At 38.6% G+C, this 26,259-nt stretch overlaps 1 protein-coding gene and 1 non-coding gene across 6 annotated transcripts in view; one reads left to right on the top strand and one right to left on the bottom strand.

The window, feature by feature from the left end:
• Slc4a4 (solute carrier family 4 member 4) overlaps positions 1–26,259 on the bottom strand; it is a 315,411-nt gene that overhangs the window by 165,419 nt on the left and 123,733 nt on the right. Inside the window, exon 6 of one of the 5 annotated variants that reach the window (XM_042678216.1) lies at positions 17,365–17,460. The exons of the other annotated variants lie outside the window; for them this stretch is intronic. Coding sequence (XP_042534150.1) covers positions 17,365–17,460 — 96 coding nt within the window. The remainder of the gene's footprint in view (positions 1–17,364; positions 17,461–26,259) is intronic. 5 annotated transcript variants of the gene reach the window in all.
• LOC122106945 lies at positions 24,616–24,739 on the top strand. The gene has a single exon (XR_006147264.1). It is a non-coding gene; the product is annotated as a small nucleolar RNA SNORA40 (small nucleolar RNA).

The raw sequence follows: 26,259 nt of genomic DNA, 5'->3' as shown, positions 1-26,259 counted from the left end.
TGTTTTCAAAAAGAAGAGGGATAATGTTGAACTCAGCTACTCTACCACTGTGATTATACAGTGGTACCGAACCACAACTAGGTAACAAAAACAGGATACTAATATCAATGGCAAATATAATTAGAAAGGAATAACCAATGGCATATGTCAGTAATCCTAGCTCCTCAGGGATCTGACTACTTCTACTGCTATTGAAATCTGCGTTTACGCGACTACTGAGATCTGGAGGTTTGCAATTCAAGCCAGCCCAAGTTAAAAAAAAAAAAAAGTCTGTGACAATATCTCCAAAAGACAATATCTCCAAAAAAGAAAAGTCATGGTGGGAGCATAGCTCAAGTGGTGAAATACCAGCTGTACTTTAAAAAAAAACAAACATGGAGAACACAGGCCAAACCTTGGTAGTGGGAAAAAAAAAAGGATGCCACATGATTCTGAATATCCTAATTCACAGTCACAGTCAAGTACATCTAAAAATGTTCCCAATGTAGATACAAATTCTCCATTATTTCCACATTGTTTTTCACATTTAAGTTACCCCAGCTATAACTTTTTTTCATTTCAACCAGTAAAAATGGGAATATAATAAGACGAGGAAAATAAATCATCTGTAATAGTTGCAAGGAAGTCTAGCAAATCTAGAAGGAACGGACTAGTTTTTCATGGCAACAAGTTATCAAGAGCTAGTCACACCAAAAATAAAAATAAAACTGGTCATTAAGAACTGTTACCCATTCCACTATCCATCCTTTAAATGAAATGTAGAAATATTTAAAGTATAAATATGAGACAATGGAAAAGTTAAAAACACGTCAGTCATAAGAATGACAGAGGAAATTCCTAAGTTAAGAAAAAAATCAGTTTGAATATTTTTCTTATTTCTTTTTAATTGTTTTCTTTAGATTACTTTTATTATTTGTGGTTGAAGACTTCATATACCAAATTCCAAGAGCCCAGAGACAAAACCTGTGGTATTGTCTGGTTCAAGAGGTCTAGCTTCAGACCTCCGCCATTAGTAGCAATTCATAAATACTTGTGAATGAGCAATGTGAATGTGTGTTACTTGACCTCCAATTGGAGTAACCCCTCTACATGCGACTACACAAAGTCCATTTCCTAGGGGGGAACGTGCTGTGTGCACTTCCAAGAACCTTTGGACTTGAACAATCTGAGCACAAATAAGGAAGAAACTTGTACCAGGCCCTGAACAGAACAGAAAGAATTTGACAAGCTGGCCAAAATTCTGTCAGCCAGCCATGGGAGCAGAAGTCAAGAGTGGTATGAGGAGGAGGGTGGAGAGAAAGCACCTGCAAAGGAGGAAGTAGGGGGTAGCAGGCAGAGCAAGATAGATGTCAAAGGACCTCAGCTAAAGGAAAGGAGAGCCTTGGGGCAGAGAAAGCAGGAGGGATTGAAACTACTCAAAGCACATGACTGACATGGAAAGTGGAACGAAGACATCAAAAGCCCCAGATAACCATCAAAGTATGTGAGTGAAGTTTAGCCAAGAGCTGAAGTCATTTCTAATGTATGGAATAAAGATAATGGAGAAGACATCCATTATCTGGATAGAGTTAGAGTCAGATCATACACAACAAATGACTACATCAACAAGGCTGCCCAAACATTGTTCTCTTCTTTTTAAAAGCCACTCGCTACTTTGAGTCTTCTGCTATCTAACTCCCTATAATCTCAAATTAATTCTTTCTGTTCTCTCCCGTCTGTGAATTTTCTGAGTACGCTGAGGTTTTCCCAAAGGTTCAATGGGTGGTCCTAGACATCTCGATGTTTATTACATACAGGGTTCATATTTTCCATTAAAATACAACCAGAATAAAGAAAGATACTAGAATTTGTAATGACTTGCCTTCTAATATTATTGGCTAGTTATTTAATTTTTAGTGATCTAAAAGAGCCGAATTAAAATTTTTTTCTTATCTCTCTCTCTCTGAAAATTCTCCACACTGAAAAGTGCCAAGAAGAGTGACATAGATCTCAACCATCAGACACAATCTAAAGGGGATGAATTCCTGGAAATTCTGCAACAGAACGTTTAGCAACACCATAGTCCACAGAATACCTAGCAGCAACCAAGACGTTTATATTTCTCTGAAGAGAAACCAGTACAGAACAAAGCATTTAGCACAGGTGCTTGTACAAATGGACATCTACGACACACACATGAAAATGGGGGGGAAAAGAAGAAAAAATTGAGGAAGAAAAATGTAATTTAGAAAATCTTTACATTTTTTCTTGGAATTCTCAAGCATAAGTCAATGTTTCATGTAGCAGCTAAGAGAGCTATGCTGCCAAAGTTCTAAAGAAAGCTTCAACCAAGAACTCTATACTCTTCTAAAATACCTATCAGTTGTAAAAGAAGGAAGAGGAGGAGAGGAAGAAGAAGAGGAGGAAAGGAAGAAGAGGAAGGAAGAAGAGAAATGAAGGAAGGAAGAAGAGGAAGGAGGAAGGAAGGAAGGAAGGAAGGAAGGAAGGAAGGAAGGAAGGAAGGAAGGAAGGAAGGAAGGAAGGAAGGAAGGAAGGAAAGAAGGAAAGATGGAGTGAAGAACTTCGCACACACATTAATATTTATATACTGTCTCATACCAAGTTTCCAGAGATTGTGATTTATCAAAATGAGTGACTAAAGTAAGGAGAGGGGCAATATAGTCTCAAACTCATGAAAGCAAAGGAAATATAAATGCTGGAATATCCATTGCACAATAGGCCTAGAAAGCAAGTAGTCCCTTACAGAATAGAACATGGGTCTTGGAGAAATGGAATCCACAAAGAAAGGTAGACATACCAGAAAGTGGTATCAATAAGTTATGCAGCCCAACCACCCTGTAGATACTGAATGAGCTTAAAAATATAGGTATTTTTTTTGGCGGGGGGGGGGGGAGAGGGGGGGGTCCGGTCGTGGGGCCTGAACTCTGGGCCTGGGCGCTGTCCCTCAGCTCTTCAGCTCAAGGCTAGCGCTCTACCACTTGAGCCACAGCGCCACTTCCGGCTTTTTCTTTTTGCTTATGTGGTGCTGAGGAATCGAACCCAGGACCTCATGCATGCAATGCAAGCGCTCTACCACTGAGCCACCTTCCCAGCCCCTAAAAATATAACTTTAAAAAAAGGTTCACAAAAGAAAATGAAATATAGTCATAGGGTCCTAGTACAAATTCTATTCATGAATTCCCAGCATTAGAATCAACGGAGAAAGAACATATAGAATTTATGGATAGGGACAAGGATATAATCTAACCCCTATTTACATCAGAAAGAGTAGTGATGAAAGATTTACAGACGTATCAGCAGTGAGGAGAGAAGCAGGAAGCAGAGGGGCACTAGTGTCCTGTCCGCAGAAGGCAGGAAGTCAAAGGGTCTTTCCAGTCCTTGTTGCATACAGATAATGAATCTTCACGGCTTAAAATCATGTGTCATTCATTTATAATGAAACTAGGAGTAATAAGAACTTATTTGGAGGAAGGAAAAATGTACAAGTGATAATTAATAGACAATAGGAAGAACCAGAAATAGCAAAATAAGCTTCTCATTATATAAGGACATGAAGATAATTGTGGAAAAATATACAAGACAAAAATGAGAGACCATTTAGAATTAAGAGTGTTTGTTTCCAAGGAAGCATTACAAGGAGAGAAGATGAAGCAAAGGAAGCATTAAAAGTCTGTGATAGAAGGATCACAAGATCAAGGCTAGCCTAGGTAATATCATAAGACCCAATCTGTACTTTTCAACTTCATAACATTTGGACATATGTTAATAAAAATATACTGCCTATTTTATCTTATTCAGTTTTAGTTACATGTACTTGTATTATTTCTAAGTACCTATAAGTAAAATATTGACAAGAAACTAGTATTGTGAAATCTGATTAAATCAACCATCTAAACAGGAAGATCAAAAATTTTTTAAAGAACATAAGATCCATTTCTAAGTAGTTCAACACACTCCATGATACACTACTTACATAGTTTTTAAATTATGTTGAGGAAAATTGTTCCTGAAAGTTCTGTGGGAATGGATCAAAGATTCTAATCTATACTTTTCATTGCCAAGAACCTTTACACCTGAAAAGTATAGGTATGAACAGGAAAGCAATCCACTTAGCATAATCGTACAACTCAAGCCAAGTAAACATATAAATGTAGACACAAATAGAGCTCTATGCATAAACAGAGATGCAGACATAGACACACAAGACTCATTCTGTAGGCCTCTGCTCCTGACGGCTCTAGATTTATGGCTCACAAATGTGATTTTGGAAAGGCCATTCACATTGACTTCCACATATGTTCACTCCTCATGGCCTTGCTGACTGTATAGCTTATTAGCTGGTCTACACTGAGCAAAGACTGACTACAGGTCACCCACACCTCTCATGTACTTTTATTTTCAGCCAAAGTGATATCCGTGGTTCTAATGGTATGGTAACTCCATGCCTAGAATTGTCCCTAGGTAAGTCTGGTTAGGAATAACATTGATCTAAGGTATTATCTGTTTCACTACTTTATTACTATTTTGGTAGTATTTGGGATTGAATCTAGGGCCTCACATATTCTAGGCAGATACCTGGATTATCTTCCTATAGAAAGCCAGAGCTCAATTAAGATTGTTTGCATCTCTCAATTGTTAATATCCTATGGCTAAATCACATCTATCCATCTAATTCTACCAAGTCCCGAGGATGAGGATATTTTACTATATGATCCAAATCTACCTAATTATCTTTTAAACTAGTGAGGGGACTGGGAAAGGAGACAGAATGGTGACTCACACCTCACCTTTCAGGAATGAGTTTACTGAACAACACAGAGAAAAATATAAAATGAATGAGCTATGTACAGAGATTCAAGCCTGTAATTCTAGCTATTTGGAAGATGGAGATCAAGCTATCATAGTTCAAGCTAGCATAGGCATTAAAAAGTTCATGAGATTCCATCTCAACCAATAAGCTGGGTATGACAGCACACACTGGCTATCCCCAGTGACAGAAGGAAGCAAAGCAGAAGGATTGCAGCCCACATTGGCCTGAGCATAAAGCTCAGAACAACACAGAAAAGAGCTGGGGGAATGGCTCAAAGGGTACAAATGTCTGTCTAAAAAGCAAAAGAATTCAATCCTTAGTACCACCAAAAAAAAAAAAAATACCATGTTATCACTGACAGAATAAACAAGCTAGACTAAGGAAAAAATTAGAAAATGGTATCAATTTCTACTACAGAACTAAAGGATTAAATGAGAAAATTTCCTGCTTAGATGTAGAGTTTGTGGTTTTCTTTCCACTTCATGCACACAAATGTCCTCTGAACTCAAAAGAAACTATGAGCTACAACTGCTCTAACCACCCAGACTAGAAAATTCTAGTTGAGGTTTGTGGTTCCCATTGATACCCTGAGATGGGGTGGAAGGGTTGAAATCACTGAAGTCAAGTCACAAAATGAGGACATCACACAGAGGATCTACAGCCAGCCACATTGGGCTGAACATGAGGCAGCGTCTCGCCGAAGGGTCAGATGTCTCCTGAGTGTATAGATTATCAGTAATTATTTACTTAAGAAACCTATGCAGTCTGTGTCTACCTTATTCAGGAATGTAACATTGTGTGTATAGAAAGTTCTGTAATGGCAATCTCTAACACTCACAGGGGAGACTGTGGTCTTGCTCATTTTAGTACCTGCCATTATGATTTCTATATTTGCTATTGAAGCAATCTGTCTGGAAGATGATTTGGCTAGAGAAGAAAAAAAGTGTAAAAATACATGCAGCATCATGTAAAAAAAAAGCTTAAGAATGCTTCACTGGGTCCAGTTATGCTAGTTAAAGATTGCTTTAGTCAGTGGGCAAAGGTACTTTCTAAAAACTCCATTTTCTGCTGAACCAAGATAAAGGAAAAAGAAACAGAGCATAAGAAAGAAACACCCATCAGGAGTAATCCACATCAAAACTCAAGTGCAAAAACTTCCTCTCTAAAGTTTAGAATTTTCTCTCCATTGTAGGATCAGATCAGGAATACAGAAGAAAGGGCAAAGTAAGTTTAAGATGTCTGACAGGGAACAGTGTGAGGAAGGCTGGGTATGTTAATTATAGATGTGGTTTCTAGAGCATCAAAGGGGACCTGGAGGTCACCTAACCAACTTCTCACCCACATAGTTTTTTCCTCCTGTAACATTTCATAAAGCCAGTAACCAAGTATTTGCTTATAAACTTTTACTTGTAGAAAATCTGCCACTTAATGAAGTAATCCACCCCACCATAACCCAGGTCATTCTTATCTGTAGTACACTGTCTCAATAAAAAAAAGTGTTTGCCAGAACCAAGAGTCAGTAATCCCATTATAATCGGAGTAGCAACTAAGGCAGAAAGAGATGGTTTCCATTGAAGTACATAATTCCTATTCATAGTCTTAGAAATTATATATATAATAATTAGAAATTATATATCTATTATATATAATATTATATATTATTAGAAATTATATATATCCTTAGGTATTTCAAATGTCACTAAGGATTGTCAAAAATGAAGCCCATGCTTAATGCTATTCCAGCATAGGGGAGCCAGGCTATAAGGTCCTTATCCCTCTTCAGAAGTCAGTGTATCAAGGTCCCTTGATGAGAGCACCCCGTATCTCCAGACAAGAGTTAAAGAACTATCTCCTAAGCAAGAGGCTTTATGAGGGGAATCTTGGGGAAAATATAACCAACATTAGACTATCAATGGACTTGAAAAATCAATAGACTCCAAAAATTACATTCCTTCCTCACTCCAAAACATCAGAAGTCTAAAGCAAGTAACTTCCTGACCACCAAAATGTTTGTCCAGAGGACATGGTTCCATTCTCTTTAAAGGAAGGTCTACTTTTCCTTGCCATCTTTGTATGAATCCAACTCTTAGAAACCAACTAAGCATGAGCATGTGTAGATCGCATGCTGGGAGACTCTCGTTCTCCTTCACACAGATGCACACTGACTGCATACCTACAAGCAGAGTCCACTCTGCTCAGCATTGTAGCTTATCATAAACATAACTTTTCCCTTGGTTAAGACAACAGGACTAACTGCTGGCTCTGTGAGCACAATGTCTATGCTGCTTGTTCATTGTATATTCCCAGATAAAAACTGAGAAAAAATTACTTTAAGCTAGACACAGTGGTTCACATCAGTAATCTCAGCTACTCAAGAGGCAGATATCTGGAAGATGGCATTTTGAAGTCAAACCAGGCAAAATGTTAGCAAGAACAAACAGTTGGGCATGGTGGCACATACCTGTCATCTCAGTTATGTGAGAACCATAAATAGGAAGAGTGTAATTCATGCAGGCAGACAAAAAAAAAAGATTCTACTTGAAAAATAACTAAAATATAAAGAGAGCTGGGGGTGTGGCTCAATAATAGAGTGCCTGAGTTCAAACCCCAGTAATGCCAAAAAACAGAAATACTTTAAATAAATGAACTATAAAACAGAGTGAATTGGGCTGGGAAGGTAGCTCAGTGGCAGAGCACTTGCCTTGCATGCCTGAGGCCTTGGGTTTGATTCCTCAGCACCACATAAGCAAAAAGAAAAAAGCTGGAAGTGGCGCTGTGGCTCAAGTGGTAGAGCGCTAGCCTTGAGCTGAAGAGCTGAGGGACAGCGCCCAGGCCCAGAGTTCAGGCCCCACGACTGGACCCCCCCCCCCCCAAAAAAAAAACCAGAGTGAATTGATGTGACACTGCAAAAGTCTTCTGTCACTATATCTGGAAGCAATGTTTATTAGTAACAGTAAAGAGGGATGGATCTTTCTCAATAATCACACTTAGGATGAGCATTGTCACAAATAACCTCGACATTATTGCAATTAACAATAACTTACACAGCCAGAGCCACTAGTATGTATCTTCTAGACACTGGAAATCTAGACACAACTTACCTAAACATGTTTTTTGAAAACTGGAGAAATAATTCAATATTCATAATTACAGCAATCTCCTCAACCCAGACCCTTGACTAAATGCATGCCGGAAGAAGTGATTTTTAACCTAAGCCTTTTGCCAAGGGAAAAAACTGGACATGGTAATTGGATTTACCCTGTTCTTCAAAAAGGATGCTGATATCACTCTCTTCAATATAATCACCTAACAAGACTATACAGCGATCTGTAACCATGGTGACTGCTTACAGAGCACATGGCTCTTTCTAAAGCAAAAGCTGATCACAGCCTTCAGTAGTATGTGGGCTCCAACTGTTTCCTGGAGTTCAGAAGAATGAGCCTTAGAAAACAGAAATATCCCACAAAATTAGTCTTTGAAAGACTGACTTGATGTTTCTCATTAAGAGACACCAGGAATTTCATTTTCTGACTTGAAACAGAAAAACTCTGTGGGTTTTTTTTCCCCCTGGCTTTCATTGGTATCCATACCTCTTCTCAGCAAATAACAGCAGTATCTGTAGCTGAGAACAGAGACACCAGGACCAGACAGAATAATACACAGAGAGGGGAATGAAAGGCAAATGGTCATTTGGAGTCTACACTTGAGTTCAATCCTGGTTCCCCCACCCCACTTACTGGGAGGCTTCAAAACTACCCTGTCAGAAAAGCAAGGTTACTGGAAAACAACCACCTCAGATTCTCATGCTTTAACATTGGTGACCTTCTTTTCCTTAATGCTAATGATCACTGTGGATTGGCTGGGGGTCTAATCTGTACCTCTGTACTCAACCCAAGACTAACATACATAAGCAGCTTCTCTCTAGAACACTGCTGATAAGGGAGGAAATAGACTAGTGAAGCTTGTACTGCCTCCTGAAGCTTCCTCTGGGAAAGAAATCCATCATATCTATTCACATTTCCTTAGCCAAAACAAGATATGTGGTCACACCTACCTTTGAGTGGACGAGGGAGTAAAGTCATCGTATGTGTACAGAATTAGAGAGTACTGATGAATAGCTCTAATGACTATCATCAACACTTAGCCTCACTGAGCCCCACAACAAGGGAGCCACCCTGCTTACTTAGTAAGAATATTTGGTGGGAATCAGGATGTATAAATTGTAGTTGAAGTAGAGGTGCTCGCCCTGGCTGTGAAGCCTCAGTCAATACATACAATGATCTACTCAGCAATATGGGAATCCAATTGTCAAATTCTACTATCATCAGAAGACTTAGAAAAGGCTCAGGGAATTGCTTTCATGAATGGCAACTCCTCTGTACAACTACCTAAAGATAATAAAAATAAAACCTTCAAAACAGGAAGGAAGAAAAGAAAAGCAGCAGGGCTTCCCCATGCTACTAAGGCTGGTATCCTTGGACAATATCAAGAGCAACAATCCAAAAATTATTCCTGGCCTGCTCTTTTTCAGGTGAAGTGTTTTTAATTATGAAGCACCTCTTAGTAGACACTCTGTTAGGTCCTGAGTGATAAATCATAGGTTTTCCAAAAAAAAAAAAAAACCCAATTTATACACAAAAAGAACAATGATTCATCACCACACAACAGCTCCCACACCACCACCAAAACCACCAGATAGATACATAGATAGATAGATAGATAGATAGATAGATAGATAGATAGATAGATAGATAGGATATCTGACCCATACAAACATGGAACTATAGGTGAATTTGAGAAACTTACTATCTATCCTTCCAAAAACTTTCATCCTACAATTAAAAAAAAAAAAAAAGAAAGCCAGTGGCTCACACCTATAATCTTAGCTACTCAGGAAGCTGAGATCTGAAGATCATAGTTGAAAGCCAACCTGGGCAGGAAATTCCATGAGTCTCCTATCTCTAATAAACTACCAAAAAGCTTGAAGTGGAGCTGTGGCTCAAATAGCAAAAGGAGCTAAGGGCCAGTGCCCAGGTCTTGAGTTCAAGCCCTAGGACTGGTACAAAAATAGACAGACAGACAGAAATAAAACTATTACCCGTAAGGTTTGTCTCAAGCTTATGAATATTACACATTAAGGTTAAAGAGATGCTACATATTTTCTTACTTGCTTTCAGATTAAGCTCGTAAGGATGATAAGAAAAGGCCAGGTACTGGGAGCTCACAGTTGTAATCCTTGCTACTCAGGAGACTGAGATCTAACTATTACAGTTCAAAGCCAGCCTGGCAGGAAAGTCTGTGAGACTCTTATATCCAGTTAACCAGTAAATGTTCAGAAGTGGAGCTGTGGTCAAAGTGGTAGAGTTCAAGCTTTGAGTTGAAAAAGCTAAGGGACTGGGGAAAAAACTATGATGAGAAAAGATACTCTCCATAACAACATAGTGGTAACAAAGGATACAGCATTGACAAATAATTTAACCCCAGCCAGAATCATGTAGATGAACTGGTCCAGTCCAACCTAGCACCAGATGAATGTGATGTGGTTCAGGAGCTAGACACTTTGCTAGCAATAAATGAAACTTACTCATATTACGGTGTAATGATAATAACGATGGGAAGGGGTTATAAGAGCCTAAATGAGGGAGAGGCTCTTTGGCAGAATGTGAAGAAAGAATAAAGAGAAATCTTTATTTTAAAAAGCCTCCTGAAGGAAAGAGCTTTCAATGACTGCTGGAAGAGCATGAATGAATGATGGATTGAAAAACTTGGAGTCCAAGTACAGCAGAATATATATTGCCTGTACATGAGTGGTAATATCAAAAGATGGCATAGGAAAACAAGTTCAGAAGCACCCACACAGGCTGAAGAACGTGGGCTTGATCTTACAAATATAAGTCAGTCTGAAGAATGTGAGGTTTGACTTAAAATTGATGAAGCATTCACTAAGGTTTTTAAAGATAGAGTTGTGTGTTAATACCTATAACTTAGATATGTTCTTATAACAATTGAAAGGGATGGATTCTAAGTAAGACTAGAGGAGAAGAAAGGAAGAGGTTTTTGAAATCACCCACAAAGAAGTAAGGACCTAAAGTAGAATACCTAAAACATGCCAAGAGAATCTTCAGAACTATGACTTTTTCCCTCTGTGGTAAACTGAATATTTATGTTGTTCAACATTGTTTTAGTTATTCAGGTTCTACTCTTAATGCATGGTCCAGTTCTGCTAAAGGGTTGTCTCTCTTTCTCTGTCTCTATCTCTCTGTCTGTCTGCCTATCTGTCTCTCTCTCTCTCTCTCTCTCTCTCTCTCTCTCTCTCTCTCGTCATAGAGAAGCATCAATGAATAGGAAGTGTACAGTAATGCAAGACAAATTAACAGGAACAGAACTGATATCTGAATTACTAGAACAACTATAAACATCAAACCATTTACCTTACCACAGAAAGCCTTATTTCTGAAAATTCTGCCAGCAATTCTCATCAAAGTAAAATTCTAACATTTGCTGCCAAGAAGAAAATTTCACTATTAACTTTGAAATTGATATCCATAGCTAAAGTATTGCTTTTGATTTGCCTCCCGTCCCTTTCACCCATATGTACACAGGAATACTAATTCAATAGTTAAGTCTTCAGTTGTCTCCAATAATTAAATCCAGATATTATTTGGTTTAATAAGAGTAATCTATTATCTATCTATCTATCTATCAGACACTCCATCCCCATCAGCTTCAAATTAATCTAGTCTATCTCAGAAGTCCTCTCTCAAACCATAGTTCCACTGATTCTTAAACTGGACACCCCAACCCTCCTTCACCATGAATAAACCTTTATCGCACACTTATAAGGATACACAAGAAGAAAATTTGCTGCATACTGGCTCTGCATAGCTTCATAAAGCTCTCACCCTTGCCAAAAAAGATATTCTACAAAGCCAAGGCTCCAATTCCCATTTCAAGTGGGTGGGAGCCATTAGGACTGCCCACCACATATGTCTGAATCATGATCGCCCTTGGTACTTTACAACGTTAAGCATCCTCTGTCCCTGGGTGTGGAGACATGACTATGTTAAATGAAATATACAGGACACTGACATGTATCATTTCTGGGTACAAGCTTAAGAGGAAGCCTGTGCTTCACCCTGACTCTTATCCACTGCTACAATGATAGTGGAAAGTTATACTACAGCTGAACCCAAATTCAGACAATGGTAAAGAGCTGCTGAAATATACTGTTAGGAAGCACAGTAATGTAATGCAACTCTAACAGTAACTCAACTGTACATCATTGTATTTGGGCTTTGAATGCCAGGCTCAAGGGTTCAATTCACTGACCTACCACTGAACATTACCATGGGAGGGGATAACTTACCACCTAGCTATGATAGATTAACTGGAAGGCAAGGTATAAGATGCATCTGCTTATGCCTAACTACAGGCAATGATCCTAGACAAGAGGCTGAGCAAGAGAAAGCAAAAACCAAAACAAAAGTAATGGCAGCCATCGCTGGTGGTTCACTCCTGTGATCTTAGGTTCTAGTAAGGCTGAACTATGAAGAATCAAAGTTCAAAGCCAGCCCAGGCAAGAAAGTCCATGAGATCATCTCCAATTAACCAATAAAAATCTGGAAGTAGGGCTGGGAAGGTGGCTCAGTGGTAGAGCGCTTGCCTTGCATGCATGAGGCCCTGGGTTCGATTCCTCAGCACCACATAAGAAGAAAAAGCTGGAAGTGGCTCTATGGCTCAAGTGGTAGAGGGCTAGCCTTGAGCTGAAGAGCTGAGGGACAGCGCCCAGGCCCAGAATTCAGGCTCCACAACTGACAAAAAAAAAAAAAATCTGGAAGTAGAACACCAGCCTTGATCAAAAGAGTTAAAGTATAGTGCCCTAGTCTTTCATTCAGGCCACAGTGTTCTCTCTCGTTCTCTCGTTCTCTCTCTCTCTCTCTCTCTCTTTCTCTCTCTCTTTCTCCTTCCTTCTCTCTCTCTCTCTTTCTGCCTCCTCTCTCTCTCTGTCTCACACAGACTAGAAAGGGGACAAAGACAAGCAACATCACTAAAATGACACTGAACAGATTTAGTAATCTACTTCAGGTGGAGGAAAGTGTACAGTCAAATTTGGCTCCAAGATTCTAAGTCTGAAAGAAAGTAGGAAGAAATAAGGAATAGACAAGTCAGGAAAAGTGATGAAAGGAAGAGTTAAATTATAAACACATTAGACATATCAACATTTTGTCAAGTACCAGTTTGAATTCTCACAAACTGAAACTCTTCTGGTTGGCAAAAGAAAAAGACGTTCAGAAAAGAAAATCCTCTATAATTTCAGCAAATTCAACTTTTCCCTAAGTCCATGCCTTTTGAAATCTCCACTAAGTAGTCAGTATTCTGAAATAAAATTAAATTTCTAAGTTTTTCTTCATTCTCATCTCCCTTCTATAAACTGCTTAATATCAAAATATATTTTAGTCTATTAAATAATAACTCACAAGGCCTCTTTCTGAACTCAGAATAAAGAAATCATTCCTTTAAAAAAACAAAGGTCAGATTACCTATATTTTAAGAACTTGTAACTTGTTCTTGTATACTACATGTTTTCCAATGTCTACACTAACCAAAAAAAATTCTAAAGATACAGCAGACTGATGAAAGAGGCTTTTTAAATTTATGATAATAAACAGCTACAATGAAGGAACTTTTAAAGTCATACTTGGATTTTCTTTGGCTTTCAAATGCCAAAAATAAGAATAAAATCAACCAAAGGACCTAAAAGTGGTGGTAGATGCCTATAATCCCAATGCATGGAAAGCTGAGGAAGGAAAATCAGAAGTTCAAATCCAGGCTGGGCTATAAAGTGAGACCCTGTCTAAACAAAACTAAAACACAGAGAACAACAAAAGCCCCACTAAAAACTTAGTTCTTTTAAGTTTTAGTGATAACTATTGAAAGGTGAAGCAAGAATCTAAAGGCAAACCACTGTGGTTTCATTTGAGGAGAGGGGAGGCAGTCTTAACTAATAATTATACTTAGGACAGTAATAAAAATACATAGTGGGTAAGTAACTAAAAGGCAAAGCACTGAACTGGACCAGGTCCTTGTCTGTGGATATACAAACTAGCCAGACAGACCAGGACAAAGCAAAGTGAGGCCAGACACCAGGAATGTGCAGACCATGGCAGGAAAATCTCTGAGCCTCACTTTCTTCTTTGAACCTCAGACCTGAAAGTATGAAGCAGCTGATCTCCACCGCCACTAACTGTAACAGGACAAGTGTTTTCGAAGGGTTCAAATGATGCTGGCTGTTAGATGTCAAACTGAATTCACAGATAAGCGTTCAGAGTGAAGAGCCATTCCGGATCTACAAAGAGAGGATATGTTCTTAGGCTCTATAATGGCAAAGCATTTAGGTTGGTATTAACTTGTCCTGAAAAGTGGAGGCGAAAGCTTCTCTGTTGTTCTCAGTGGCCCTGGCTGGTTTCAGACCTGCCTGTGAGATCTGTGTGAGGATATCATTTCTGGTTTTGTTCCAACTTGTAATTCAATACGGTGCAGCATCTGGGTAGAGCTCTAAGCTCACGTCTGCCTCAGGTGACAACTAAGATAAGAAGCACACAATGTGAAATGATGAGAGCTTACGCCCCAAAAGTACCTTTTCAAAGCAGCTTTTTAAAGATAGCTACTTTAAGGTACAGAAAATAGCTTGCTAAGAATATTGAAAGATTACTCTAATAGAATAGTATTGCACATCTGTTTTTTAACTGATATTTTTGGCCATGTTTTAAAAAGTAATATTGTGTTAGCTACTAGAAGAATTAAGAATCAAATTTACTAGATCACTAATATGAAGAAAAATTTCCTATATGTAAACACTCTTTACTTCTGGTGAATGGTCTCCCGTGGCCAAGATGGTCTCCAGTAAAACCCGGGTTTTGTTGTTGTCGTTGTTGTTGTTAATGAAATTATGAGTACTAAGAATTATTTCAGAAGCCAGGTGCTAGTAGCTTATGCCTGTAATGCTAGCGACTCAGGAGGCTAAGATCCGAGGATCAAGGTTCAAAGACAGCTCAGGAAGAAAAATTCTCGAGACTCTTATCTCCAAATAACCTGCAAAAAGCCAGAAGCAGAAGTATAGCTCAAGTAATAGAGCACCAGCCTTGAGCAAAAAAGCCAGAGGGAACGTAAATCCCTGAGTTCAAGCCCCAGTACCAACAACTGCACACAAAAAATTATTTCAGAACATGAAAACTATACAACATCCATATTTGAAGTATCTCCTTCACACTAGAGAAGACATGTAAGCCTGAGACACAACTCCTGGAACATTTTATATGTAGATGAAATGAAAATCTACGGATGAGACATAAACCATAAAATATAAATCTCCAACTGTGAGACATGGAAAACAGAAGCTATGGCACTTTTAACACTTGGAAGATGTTTGGTGCTATAAAAGAATAAGGCTATGAAGAAATGGAACTTCATTCGCGTTTTGAGTAGATTTCTTATAAAGGCAGTTGTGGGTGGTCAGGAAATCAACTAAAGCTTAAGGGTAAGGCACTTGAGAAGACAAAAGGAAAAGGAAAAACAGATTCAAAGAGAAATTCATGAAAATGAGAGAGGGGAGGTAGGTGAAAACAACAGGACCTAACACTGATGTGTATACTTTAATCAATTTATCTTTTATTTATTTTTTTTGTGCCAGCCTGGGACTTGAACTCAAAGCCAGGACACTTTCCCTGAGCTTTTTCACTCAAGGCTAGCACTGTACCACTTGAGCCACAGCTCTACTACCTGCTTCTTGATGGTTAATTGGGCTTAAGAGTCTCCCAGACTTTCCTGCCCAGGCCAGCTTTGAGCCACTGGCACCAGGCTCAATGAATATCTTATACTGACTTTGTTGAATATAGTAAATAATTGGGAATCTTAGAGTATGTGAAACAGATTATACATTAAGGATAACCGTTGAGAAAGAGAGAGAGAGAGAGAGAGAATACAACATGAATAGATGATGAGACAGTGTTTCCCATTACTAAAATAGGTGTTCTTAGAAGGATTAACTCAGGGTGTAGTCTGAGTCTGACTTTCAAATGGTTTCCATCTTTTCTGATCATCTACAAACTCATCATAGTTATCAATTTTCTTGATGCTTTACCCACAGAAATCATTTGAATATCTGACATAGAATACATAAAACTTTAAAAGAACAGAAACAGTATAATTTCTTGAGCAATTCCTATAAACACTAATAGCATAAGTGTTATTGATTACATAAGTTGAAATTAATTCACTTTCATAGATGAGAAACCCAAATTTATAGTAGCAGCAATTTGCCTGAAGTCATGAAACCAGGAATGCTAGATCTAAGACTAAACCCAATCCTTCCTGAGCTGCTTCCCTGAATTAATTTTTCCCCAATAGGCATCACTGAGAAATATATTAATTTATTAGAAAGAATACATGATTCTTCTAGAAACATTATGTGGGTACTGAAACCTCAAAGGGAATGGGGGTTCAAATCATTTTGGCAATCTGGCCATGTGCTACAGTGAGATTTCCTATAGTTTAACTTAAATAAGACACCACTCATGTTATAAAGATCAAGTCTCATCCTAGACCTTTATAAATTTCACTGATTTTGGAAAAAAAATCTCATCTCTTCATGTGCATAGTACAGATGGTGATAATGCAATTGCATGGTGTTGCTCAGAAAATTAAATGGTATCACATAAAGTAGTTAGCCTGCGTTTGTGAGAAGTAATGAAAATCAATGAATTAATGCTTCTTAATTTTATTGCTATTCAAGAAGAATTCCTATTCAATTTTATTAGACCTATTCTATAGCAAAGTTAATAGTTCCATAGTGGGCTTTTCCTTAATTCTCCCATTACAAAAGTCATACTTTTCCTTTAAGATGTAAGCCAAAATCATATGCTTGAAAAGTCTTTTCCAACATCACCACTCACAAGCCAAGGTGTTTCCAAAACACCTTGTGTGTATGTGAGAGAGAGAGAGGGCTCTCATAAATTTCACTTATTTTGAACAACTGACATCCATTTCTATGCTGTTTCCCTCATTAGAAAGGAAACCCTCTGAATTCAGAGACTCATCTGCACTTGTACAAGGGCAGATGTAACATTTATTGATGTCTCTAAGAAACACAGAGATTACTAAAAACTTAAAGCTGATACCTAAAGTTGAGGCCTTATTGAGGTGGGCATCCTCACAATCCTCTGAAGAGACAAGGAAGGATCCCCATGACTAACCTGAGCTTCTGAGAAGTGCCACAGAGAAGGAAAGCTGCCAGGGCTAGCCACAACCCATATTCTCAGTCTTCCCACTGCCTTACCAGGAATTCAACTTGCATTCAGGCCAGCAGATCACCCAGAAAATTCTATACTTCTGTCCTCTTTGGTAGAAGGAACCAGCCAACAACTGGGAGTTGAAGAACCCATAAGACTCGCCTTTTCCGACATTAAGGCTGCCCTCCACTCAGGAACCATGAACCCAAATCACGTCCTGCCCTCCCGCGCCCACCATCCTTAACCCCTTCCCAACCATTGACTTACTTAGCCATCCCTCGCTGGGAGTGCGCCGCACTCGGGGGTCATCGTCCAACGTGCAATTTGCTAGGCAGGGCACTGAGTTCTCAAGCGGGCTGCGGGCTTTAGTGTCAGAAGCAGAAGACAGGAGGAGGAGGAGGACATATGAGCAGCCACAGCAAGGATGAGGATGGAAGCATTAATTAAGAAGAAAAAAAATACTAAAGCAAATCACACAAGCGGGTTAAAGAAGAACAATGACAAATTACAATGAAACACACCCCCTCCCATGACCCTGCATCCCAACACAGAATGAAAAAGTCTTTGAAAAACAGAAATTACATTCAGTCATTAGAGTTCCCCAAATATCAGTGGATGATCCACCCTGTAGTGCACATACAAGAATACATGGACTGCATCCAGAAGAAAGGTTTACATAATGAACAGCAATCTCAAGATGTAAGATCAAGACTGTTAATAATTTTGCACCACATTAGCACACAGAAGGAAAATGACATACATATTTGTGAAGCTCAGGGGATGCAGTAGTATATGAGTAAGCGGGTTTTGGATGGTCTACCCAACAGACCCTTCTATGGATCTTGCATACAAATGCAGGAAGCAACATTTCAGACCTCTATGTCTGAAATATTTTTCCTGATGAGTACAGAGCTGGCTTTCAATGTTCTTTGCCTTGCAGCCCTCTAATGACAGGACACTGGGATTCAGCTAAATAAGTACCTTCATACAAACCCATTAACCAGTGCAATGTTAGTCTTCCTTTTCTGGTGCCTCTTCATACTTATTTCAACTGTGATTTTAGAATAGGTAGTATCCTTTCCCCTTGAATAGAAACCACAGTTGAAATAAACAGAAACCCGCTGAGGATAGAGACTCACCTGAATATACAGTGCCCATATAATAGCTGGTGTGCAGGGAGGGACAACACAGGTGTTTGTGTCTATAAGAGGCATAGAGATTACTAATACAGCTTCCTAAAAACTAAAGTTGATACCAAGAGAAGCCCGGAAGAATGTTGTACAACAAACACCATCTCAGGATGAACAAAAACTTGTCCCATTAAGTCAAGTATCTTTCCAGCAAAGTGATGCATCTATGTATGCAAATCTTGAACAAGCAAGTAATGATGCAAGACATCATGATATGGCTCCTCCCGACACAATGACAAACTAGGTCTGGTCTTCCTCAGGATGGTTCTATTTGGGCTCTGGATTTCATGTCATGTGCTTTGCTATTCTCACCAAGAACCATACTCCAAGGCGGGCGAAAAAGAATGGACAGCTAATAATCCTTTAGAATGAAATAGTTGTCAAAAGCACAGAACCAGCAGACTACATGCAATTAGACTTGAGAGTTTTTTCCTTAATTGTACAAATAGTCATTACAAGATCTAGGCAATAAACCAACCATGTCCAATCAAAAGCAAAATTAATCTGCTCACATAATTGTGCAAAAGACAGGGCAAGCAAATGATCTTTTTAAAAGTCTACCAGTGACTTGGGAGGTCAAGTTTTAAATTGAATCATTTACAAATTAATGTAAGTTTATGGCCAAATTTGGGCATTCAGTACATTATAAAATCCAGAAACATTTTTGTCAATTTATCTGTCTGGGTTTAAAAGCTGTAAATAAAGCCAGGACTTGTGAGCAAGCCATCTGTGCCAGCACCTGTTTGAAGCAAATATGATGTCTTCTCTTTGCAATCTGAATTTTTAATTGTTTCCCATAATTGAACTACTTTGCAAGTTTTTATGGCACTAAGAAAAATGAAAAAAGGCAATGAACCAGTTGAGATTATTCCAAAATTGCTTTTGTTAAGAAGGAAGCATTTAGAAATGTATATTATCATAACGAACAGGTCTCATTTCCTAATCTCCTTTGTCAACTTGAAGGACTAATATTCCTGAAGGCTTATCAAGTTGTACAAACTTCTTGAGGACCTGCTGAAATGCATTATTACAGACACTAATGCAAAGTAAACTCAGAAGAACCTTTGTGCTCCTTTAGCTTCTAATGAGAATGCAGACACCCAGACTTAAAAGCACTGCTGCCATGCCTTGTTCCTAGAATGAGTACAGGTGGCCAGCAGCTTCTTCAGAACTCAGATGCTGACAACTAACTTTCTTCAATCCCTTCAATCCCCTCAACATGTCAGTATGAGACTTACTAGAACCTACAGCTGCAAACTCCTTTTCACATACACTGCCTGCACTGGTACTGAGCCTCCATATCTAGGGGAAAGTGGATTGGAGCCTGGCACATACAAACCAGCAAAGAACCTGGCGCAAGACAAGCATGAAAATGGAACTGCCCATAGAGACTTGGCACCTGTGTGTTAGCAAAGCCTGACTAGAGCCATCTGGCTGCTTACCCTCATGAAAATCGGGAGGCTCACAGCATCCATTACTTATATTGGCAAATTACAGCATTTTGATTTGCTGGAGCCTCTGTGTTCTGCAATGGAAGAGATGCAAACTCTGTAACCCTCTAGTGTTGTTTACTTCTCCTTATAATTCATTCCAAAGATGAAATTCTGAAAAACTCCCAAAGCTAGAATTGAAGTTTCTACGAGGAGATGGAAATGATACCTTATGTATGCCATCTCCAAACATAGCTTTCACGGTACCACTTCTCCACTTGAGCTACAAAATAAGCAACTCATCTTGCTACTGTCTTACCTATTTTAAGTCATTTTTGCCTGACTTCAGGCATAAACAAGGTAGAAACTAGCTTATGCGGCTTGATGGGGAAAGATATGGCTCTAAAGACTTTTGAGTGACAGTTTCCAATACCTAGATTATAGAAGTTGTTGAAAAGGGTAAATAGATTTTAATGGTTCATACTCCCCATGGGAATCAGCTTGCCCCAAGCCAGGGGCAAGTTCCACTGGAATTCTTTTTGGAGTGCAATGGTGAATAATTAAATAATTATTGAGCACCTAATTGTGTTTGTTTTTCACTTTAATTTACTCAAGAAATTTAGTGCAAGATTATAGCTATATTTCAACTTTAAACACATAAGACATGTTGCCCAGAAATTTCCTCTTGGAAATCCAGTAAAGGCATTCAACTATCTTCTATATCCTCCATGTCTGATGCATATTCTTGCCTAGATAATGGTACCAGTGCCCGTCAACATTACATGATGACACAAAGTAAGAGGTCTGAATTCATTAGTATGTGATAAATAAGTTATCCATGAGGAAGCTCATTGCCCTTGTACCTGAACTGGCATATTGTTACTGAGCATGATGTGTCCCTCCATTTAATATACATTTTTTACATTTTTTGAGTATCAAGATTATCACTTGCAAATGGAGATATTAGAGACATTTGAAGCACCACTGACAGCAATGGCTGGTATACAGTAGGTGCTAAAAACTGGGAGGTATTATTGTTGCTACTGCTGTTGATATCCTCAATGGAATGATGCTTACCTTGTTCAGCATCTGAAGGGTGTTGAAAAACACTAAGTATCTTTAGTCTAATTTAAATTCAGCTTTAAGATCTGAAATCAATATAAGGAAGAGGTGTTTGCATGTCCATGTTTGTTGCAGCACTATTCACAAAAGCCAAGATATGGAATTAAATGCCAATCAACCAATAAATAGATTTGGAAAATGTGGTATGTGTACACACATACACACACACACACACACACACACACACACACACATACACACACAAGCTAAAAATAACACTATTGAGCCCAATAAAGAGGACAATTATGCCTGTGATAACATGGACAAACATAGAGATCATAATGCTAAAATCAAATTAGACAGATACAGACAAACAAATAACATGTCTCACTTTTATGTGAATTCTAAAACAACAGAGCTCATAAAAGCCCAAAGAGAAATACTGGTTATACCAGAGGATAGAAAGACACTGATCAAATGACATGCTGTTTCAGTGAAAAGCAGGAATAAACGATAATTATTTAAGGTAACAGGTTAACTAGCCTGATTGAACTGCTCTACATTGTATACATGTATTCTGCATTACATAAATAAATTTGTCAAATCCAACAAAAAATACACTTTGAGCTCACACACTATTTTTAAGAAACTTGCTTCACAATCCATGAAAGGCCTCCTCTTAGACATTTGTGTTTGTACTAAACAGGGTTTGAATGGGTGGACTTTGTCCCCCCTTCAACTTTTGAGGGGTCATAGTGAACAGCCCACACCTTATCTATGTCTTACCTTCCCTTCTCACATTTCCTTATCCTCCCTCCTCTTTCCTCCATTTTTCTTCTGCAGAGACCAGATATGGTCCCAGGTATACACCTACTCCTCCATCTGCTGTCAGAGCAAGAGGTGGCTAGGAGAACAAGACTCTACTAACACTCTCCTGTTTTGGAAGATTTCTCAGGGTTGGCAGCAGCAAGTCATTCAGTGTTCCTTAAATACATGGCTTTTCCTGGAGAGGGTAAAGGAAGAAGTGAGTACTCATCTGTGGTAGGCTAACCCAAAAAGAATCACTCCAGTTCTCTTCATACATCACAGACCCTGGCTATATAAAAGAGACCATTAGTAAAATTTAAAAAGAAGTTCATTTCGTGGTAACATCCTGTTAGGCATGTATTGTTTATTGGTGGCAAAGACGTGTCGATGCTCACACAGCATTCATACTCTAAATTTAAAATACTATAAAGCCTATGAATGACAGCTTGTTATGTATTATTATTTGGCAACTGTGAAGCTGATAAAGTAACACTGTTTTAAAAATAAAACTCCAAGAATGTTTTCAGATTAGAGTGAAGAGGGTAAAGGAATGAGAAACATAGGGAAAAAGAAAATATGAAATAAGAGCAGAAAATTAAATTTCTGCCCTCAAAAGTCATTAAGGTTATCTCTTAATATTATTCTTATTCATAACTGTTCCTGACAACAGTATCTCATGTAGTTATTATTTTCACAAATCTCATTTACTGTTGGTTACATATACAACTAACAATGACTATCCTTATTTTACAAAATATAAAAAGATTCAAAAGAAGACTTACATAAATTTCTCAAATTATGTTGTTGTGGACATCAGTGACTTACACATGTAATACCAGCTCCTCAGGAGGCTGAGATCTGAAGCTTGAAATGTGAAGCCAGCCTTGACAGAAAATTCTGAAAGATTCTATCTCCAGTTAACCAGCAAAATGCTAGATGGATGTGTGGTGCAAGTGTTAGAGCACCTACCATGAGCATGAAAGCCAAATAAAAGCTAGAGGCCCTGAGTTCAAGCCTCAGTACCACCATTTAAAAAAAATAACCCAGCTGCTTCTAAATATTAGAAAAGATGGCATCGTGTCTTCAAGAAGATGTGAAGAAGGCTTTAATGTGAAAAACCTGAAGCCAAAGTCTTCACTGCTGTGGAGAGCAGGGTAGATTAGCAAATTCTAGATGGAATGTCCCCCTGGAGAAAAATAAATTATTGTTTACTTAAAGATTTGAACTTTATACATTTGGAAGGTCAGTCATTGCCTGGGGCAAAGAAAGAAAATTAAGAATGGTGCAGGATGGATGGATATAATATTAACCACAAACAGTTCCTATTACTAAAGGATAATTTAATTCAGACATTGTGCTAGAAACAATCCATGGATTGGTTGTTAAATTCTAAGATTAGGAAGGGCTTGGCCATTCACTGGATATTGGCCAGGAAAGTCATCTGTGCTGTACAAATGCATAGAGAATGAGAGTCTAGAACAAAACAGATGGAAGGGGCTCCAAAGTTTTGGAAAGCACTGACTGCATGCAGAAAGGTACCTGGGAAGATGACTGTCATCGTCATTGGATATGGGCTGCAAGATACTACCTGACTCACAGCAGAATGAGAGATACATGAAGGCCTGGATCAGAGGAACAGAGCCTGTGAGAAAAGTTAGAGAAATGTTTGCCCTTTCAAGGGCCATGTCTGAATTCAAGAGTGTGGGGACAGGCTGAAAAGTAGAGCAATTCAGCCAGAGACAACTAGCAAGTTGGAATCCAAAGCCCAGCACAAACCAAAGAACTGCTAATGGAACTGAGATAGCTTCCAACTCTGGCAGTGGTCCTACCACACCCAACATGTGCCAGGGTCCAGACGGCTTCATCTAATATGAAGACCAAATAGTTTGACTAGGTCGAAACTCAAATCCGATTCAAAGCAACAAGTTCCTAACTAATGAAGAATTATTACTAACCCACAAACAAAACCTTCTTTTCTTTTCTTTCTTTCTTTTGGTCAGCTGTGGGGTTTGAACTCTGGGTCTGGGCGCTGTCCCTCAGCTCTTCAGCTCAAGGCTAGCTCTCTACCACTTGAGCCACAGTGCCACTTCAGTTTTCTGGTGGTTTACTAAAAATTAGAGTCTCACAGACTTTCCTGCCCAGGCTGGCTTTGAACTGTAATCCTCAGATCTCAGCCTTCTGAGTAGCTAGGATTACAGGCATGAGCCACCAGTGCCTGACCTTATTTTCTTTCCATTGTATTCTCTACCTTGCTAACTATGTCTATGTTCAAAGCAGCATCCTGCCCAACAGGGAGGATGTGCCCAGGAGAAAATGGGAGCAACAAGTCCTGGCAGCAAGTAAAGTACATGCCTTATGCATGAGAGTAGAAAGGGGAGAAAATGTGGTGAACTGAGGACAAAACCTTGGGTTGTAATCAGGAGCAGTGTGTGAGTCCCTATAAATATAGAGGCCCTAGACACCTTAACAAGCTGGTTACCGCACAGCCAGCTGCCACCCCCCACAACTCCATCATTATTTGTAAATCTTAGATTTCAACTAAGATTTAGACGAAAACTTAAGGGACAGACTATTGTACTAAAAAGGTGGTAATGAGAAAGGGCCTCTACCCTTCCTATTGCTAAAAGGTACCAATATCCCTTACCATAAGACAGAAGAAAGAAACCAGGCCTATATCCATGAGCTTCTCCTAAATAGTAAGTGACAAGGAAAACAATCCAGAAAATACTCCACTGGTAGGAGATTTTTTTCTTCCTTAATTGTGATTAAACATATTGTACCAAGTTAAGTAACGTTCGTTGAATGATTCGTTATTTCTATTGGATATTTCATTACCTTTGCAATTTTTGTTGGGAAAAATAGAAATAACTTTCCACTCATGAGAAATTAGGTCATTCTCGGTGCTGATGGCTCATACCTCTAATCATAGCTACTCAAGAGGCTGAGAATTGCAGTTCGAAGCCAGCCCAGGCAGAAAAGTCTGTGAGACTCTTATGTCCAATTGAGCAGCAAAAAAAGCTGGAAGTGGTAGCAATTGTATGTGTGCCTTTGTTTCATTTGTAACAAAGCCATATAGACAGGTGCAAACAGCAAATCCTCTACAACCCAGAACTCATTGTTGAATATGAGTTTGGCACATGTAAAAAGAATATGATTCTTTTAATAGTTGGCAATGGTGGGGGTATTGTCAACTCATGCAGGTTGGCTCTGAGAATAAAGTTGATGTAAAAGCTAAAAAAAAAGCTGGAAGTGAAGGTGTCTCAAATGATATAGCAGAAAACTTGAGAGAAAATCCAAGAGACAGTGCAAGGCTCTGAGTATGAGAGGCAAGGAGAGGTGAGGAAGAGAGATAGAAAGAGAAAGAAAAACTGAAAGAGAGAGGGAGGGAGAGAAAGAAAAAAGAAAGAACGAAAGGAAGGAAAGAAGGAAGGAAGGAAGGAAGGAAGGAAGGAAGGAAGGAAGGAAGGAAGGAAGGAAGGAAGGAAGGGAGAAAGAAAGAGAAAGACAGAGAGAAAGGGGAAAGGGAAAGGAAGAAGGATGAGATCATGAAATTGGACTGGTGAAAAGGGAAGTTGATAGCACAGGTCTAACTGGATCACCAAAGCTGCTCTGACCCAAAGATATCTATGCTTCCACACGATGAAGGGTAAAAAGAACTAACCTTTATAATAGAATTGAGAAAGAAATGGAAAAACCAAGAATAAAGGAACAAACTGATAATGGTAGTGATAGCAGAACACTAGAATTAAGCCTTTAACTCAGGTCCCGGTCTTCTTTTATAAGTGTGAAAAAAATGATATGTTTTCCTTTGATATTTTTTAATTCAAATCATGATTTTTAAAGCATGTTTATGAATTAACCTCATAAAATCTTATAAAATCTTTATTGAATAATGACCAATTAAGTATAAACTTTACTTTTACTTTCTAATGCAATTAATTGATTTGAAAGATGTTACACCAAGTGTCCCCATGCTGGATTATTACTCTTTCATAATAAATTAAAATAATAGAGAACTATTACTTAAGTATCTCAGACAAAATCCAGTACCAGGAAAATCCAATACCAAAGGAATCTAAAACCCCGTTCATTCTTCATGCGCCAGTAACTCAACCGAAGTACCTCTATTAATGTATCGTGAAATATCCCTAAAATTTAGTGTCTGGCAGACATGACCATCAGAATTCAGAGTTTTCTCAGGTATGTAACAATTCACAATAATACACACAGTGAAAGCTATGTTTATTCCCACGATTCTGTCTGGAGCAATTACAAATAAAATTTGGTTTTAGTAGTTACAGACATGGTGGCATATACCTGTAAACTCAAGCACTTAGAAGGCTGATTTGGGAAGAGCACAGATTCCAGAACAAATGTCATAAAATAAGAAACAGTGAATTGGGGTATTTATTGCCTTCATATTTAATATAGTCATTTAATTATATGTTTACATAATTTAATTCTTAGTAGTAGCAGCAGGTAATAAATGGCTACCAATATCTCTGATAGCAACTGGCTCTTATGAAGGGATAAGTGCTACTGCCTGGAAAAAGTAAGTCCACAAATTTTAGCCATTTATTAACACGGTTGCTTGTGTAACTAAAGCTGGCAATGTTACTTTTACTTTTTTAATACATTTTTTGTTGTAAAAAAAACTGTACAGTTATACCTTT

This window comes from Dipodomys spectabilis, unplaced genomic scaffold (genome assembly GCF_019054845.1).
Source record: "Dipodomys spectabilis isolate Male_0828 unplaced genomic scaffold, ASM1905484v1 ptg000043l, whole genome shotgun sequence".
NCBI lineage: Eukaryota > Metazoa > Chordata > Mammalia > Rodentia > Heteromyidae > Dipodomys > Dipodomys spectabilis.
The sequence above is the reverse complement of the archived record's forward strand: the minus strand, read 5'-3'. Positions and strand labels throughout refer to the sequence as shown.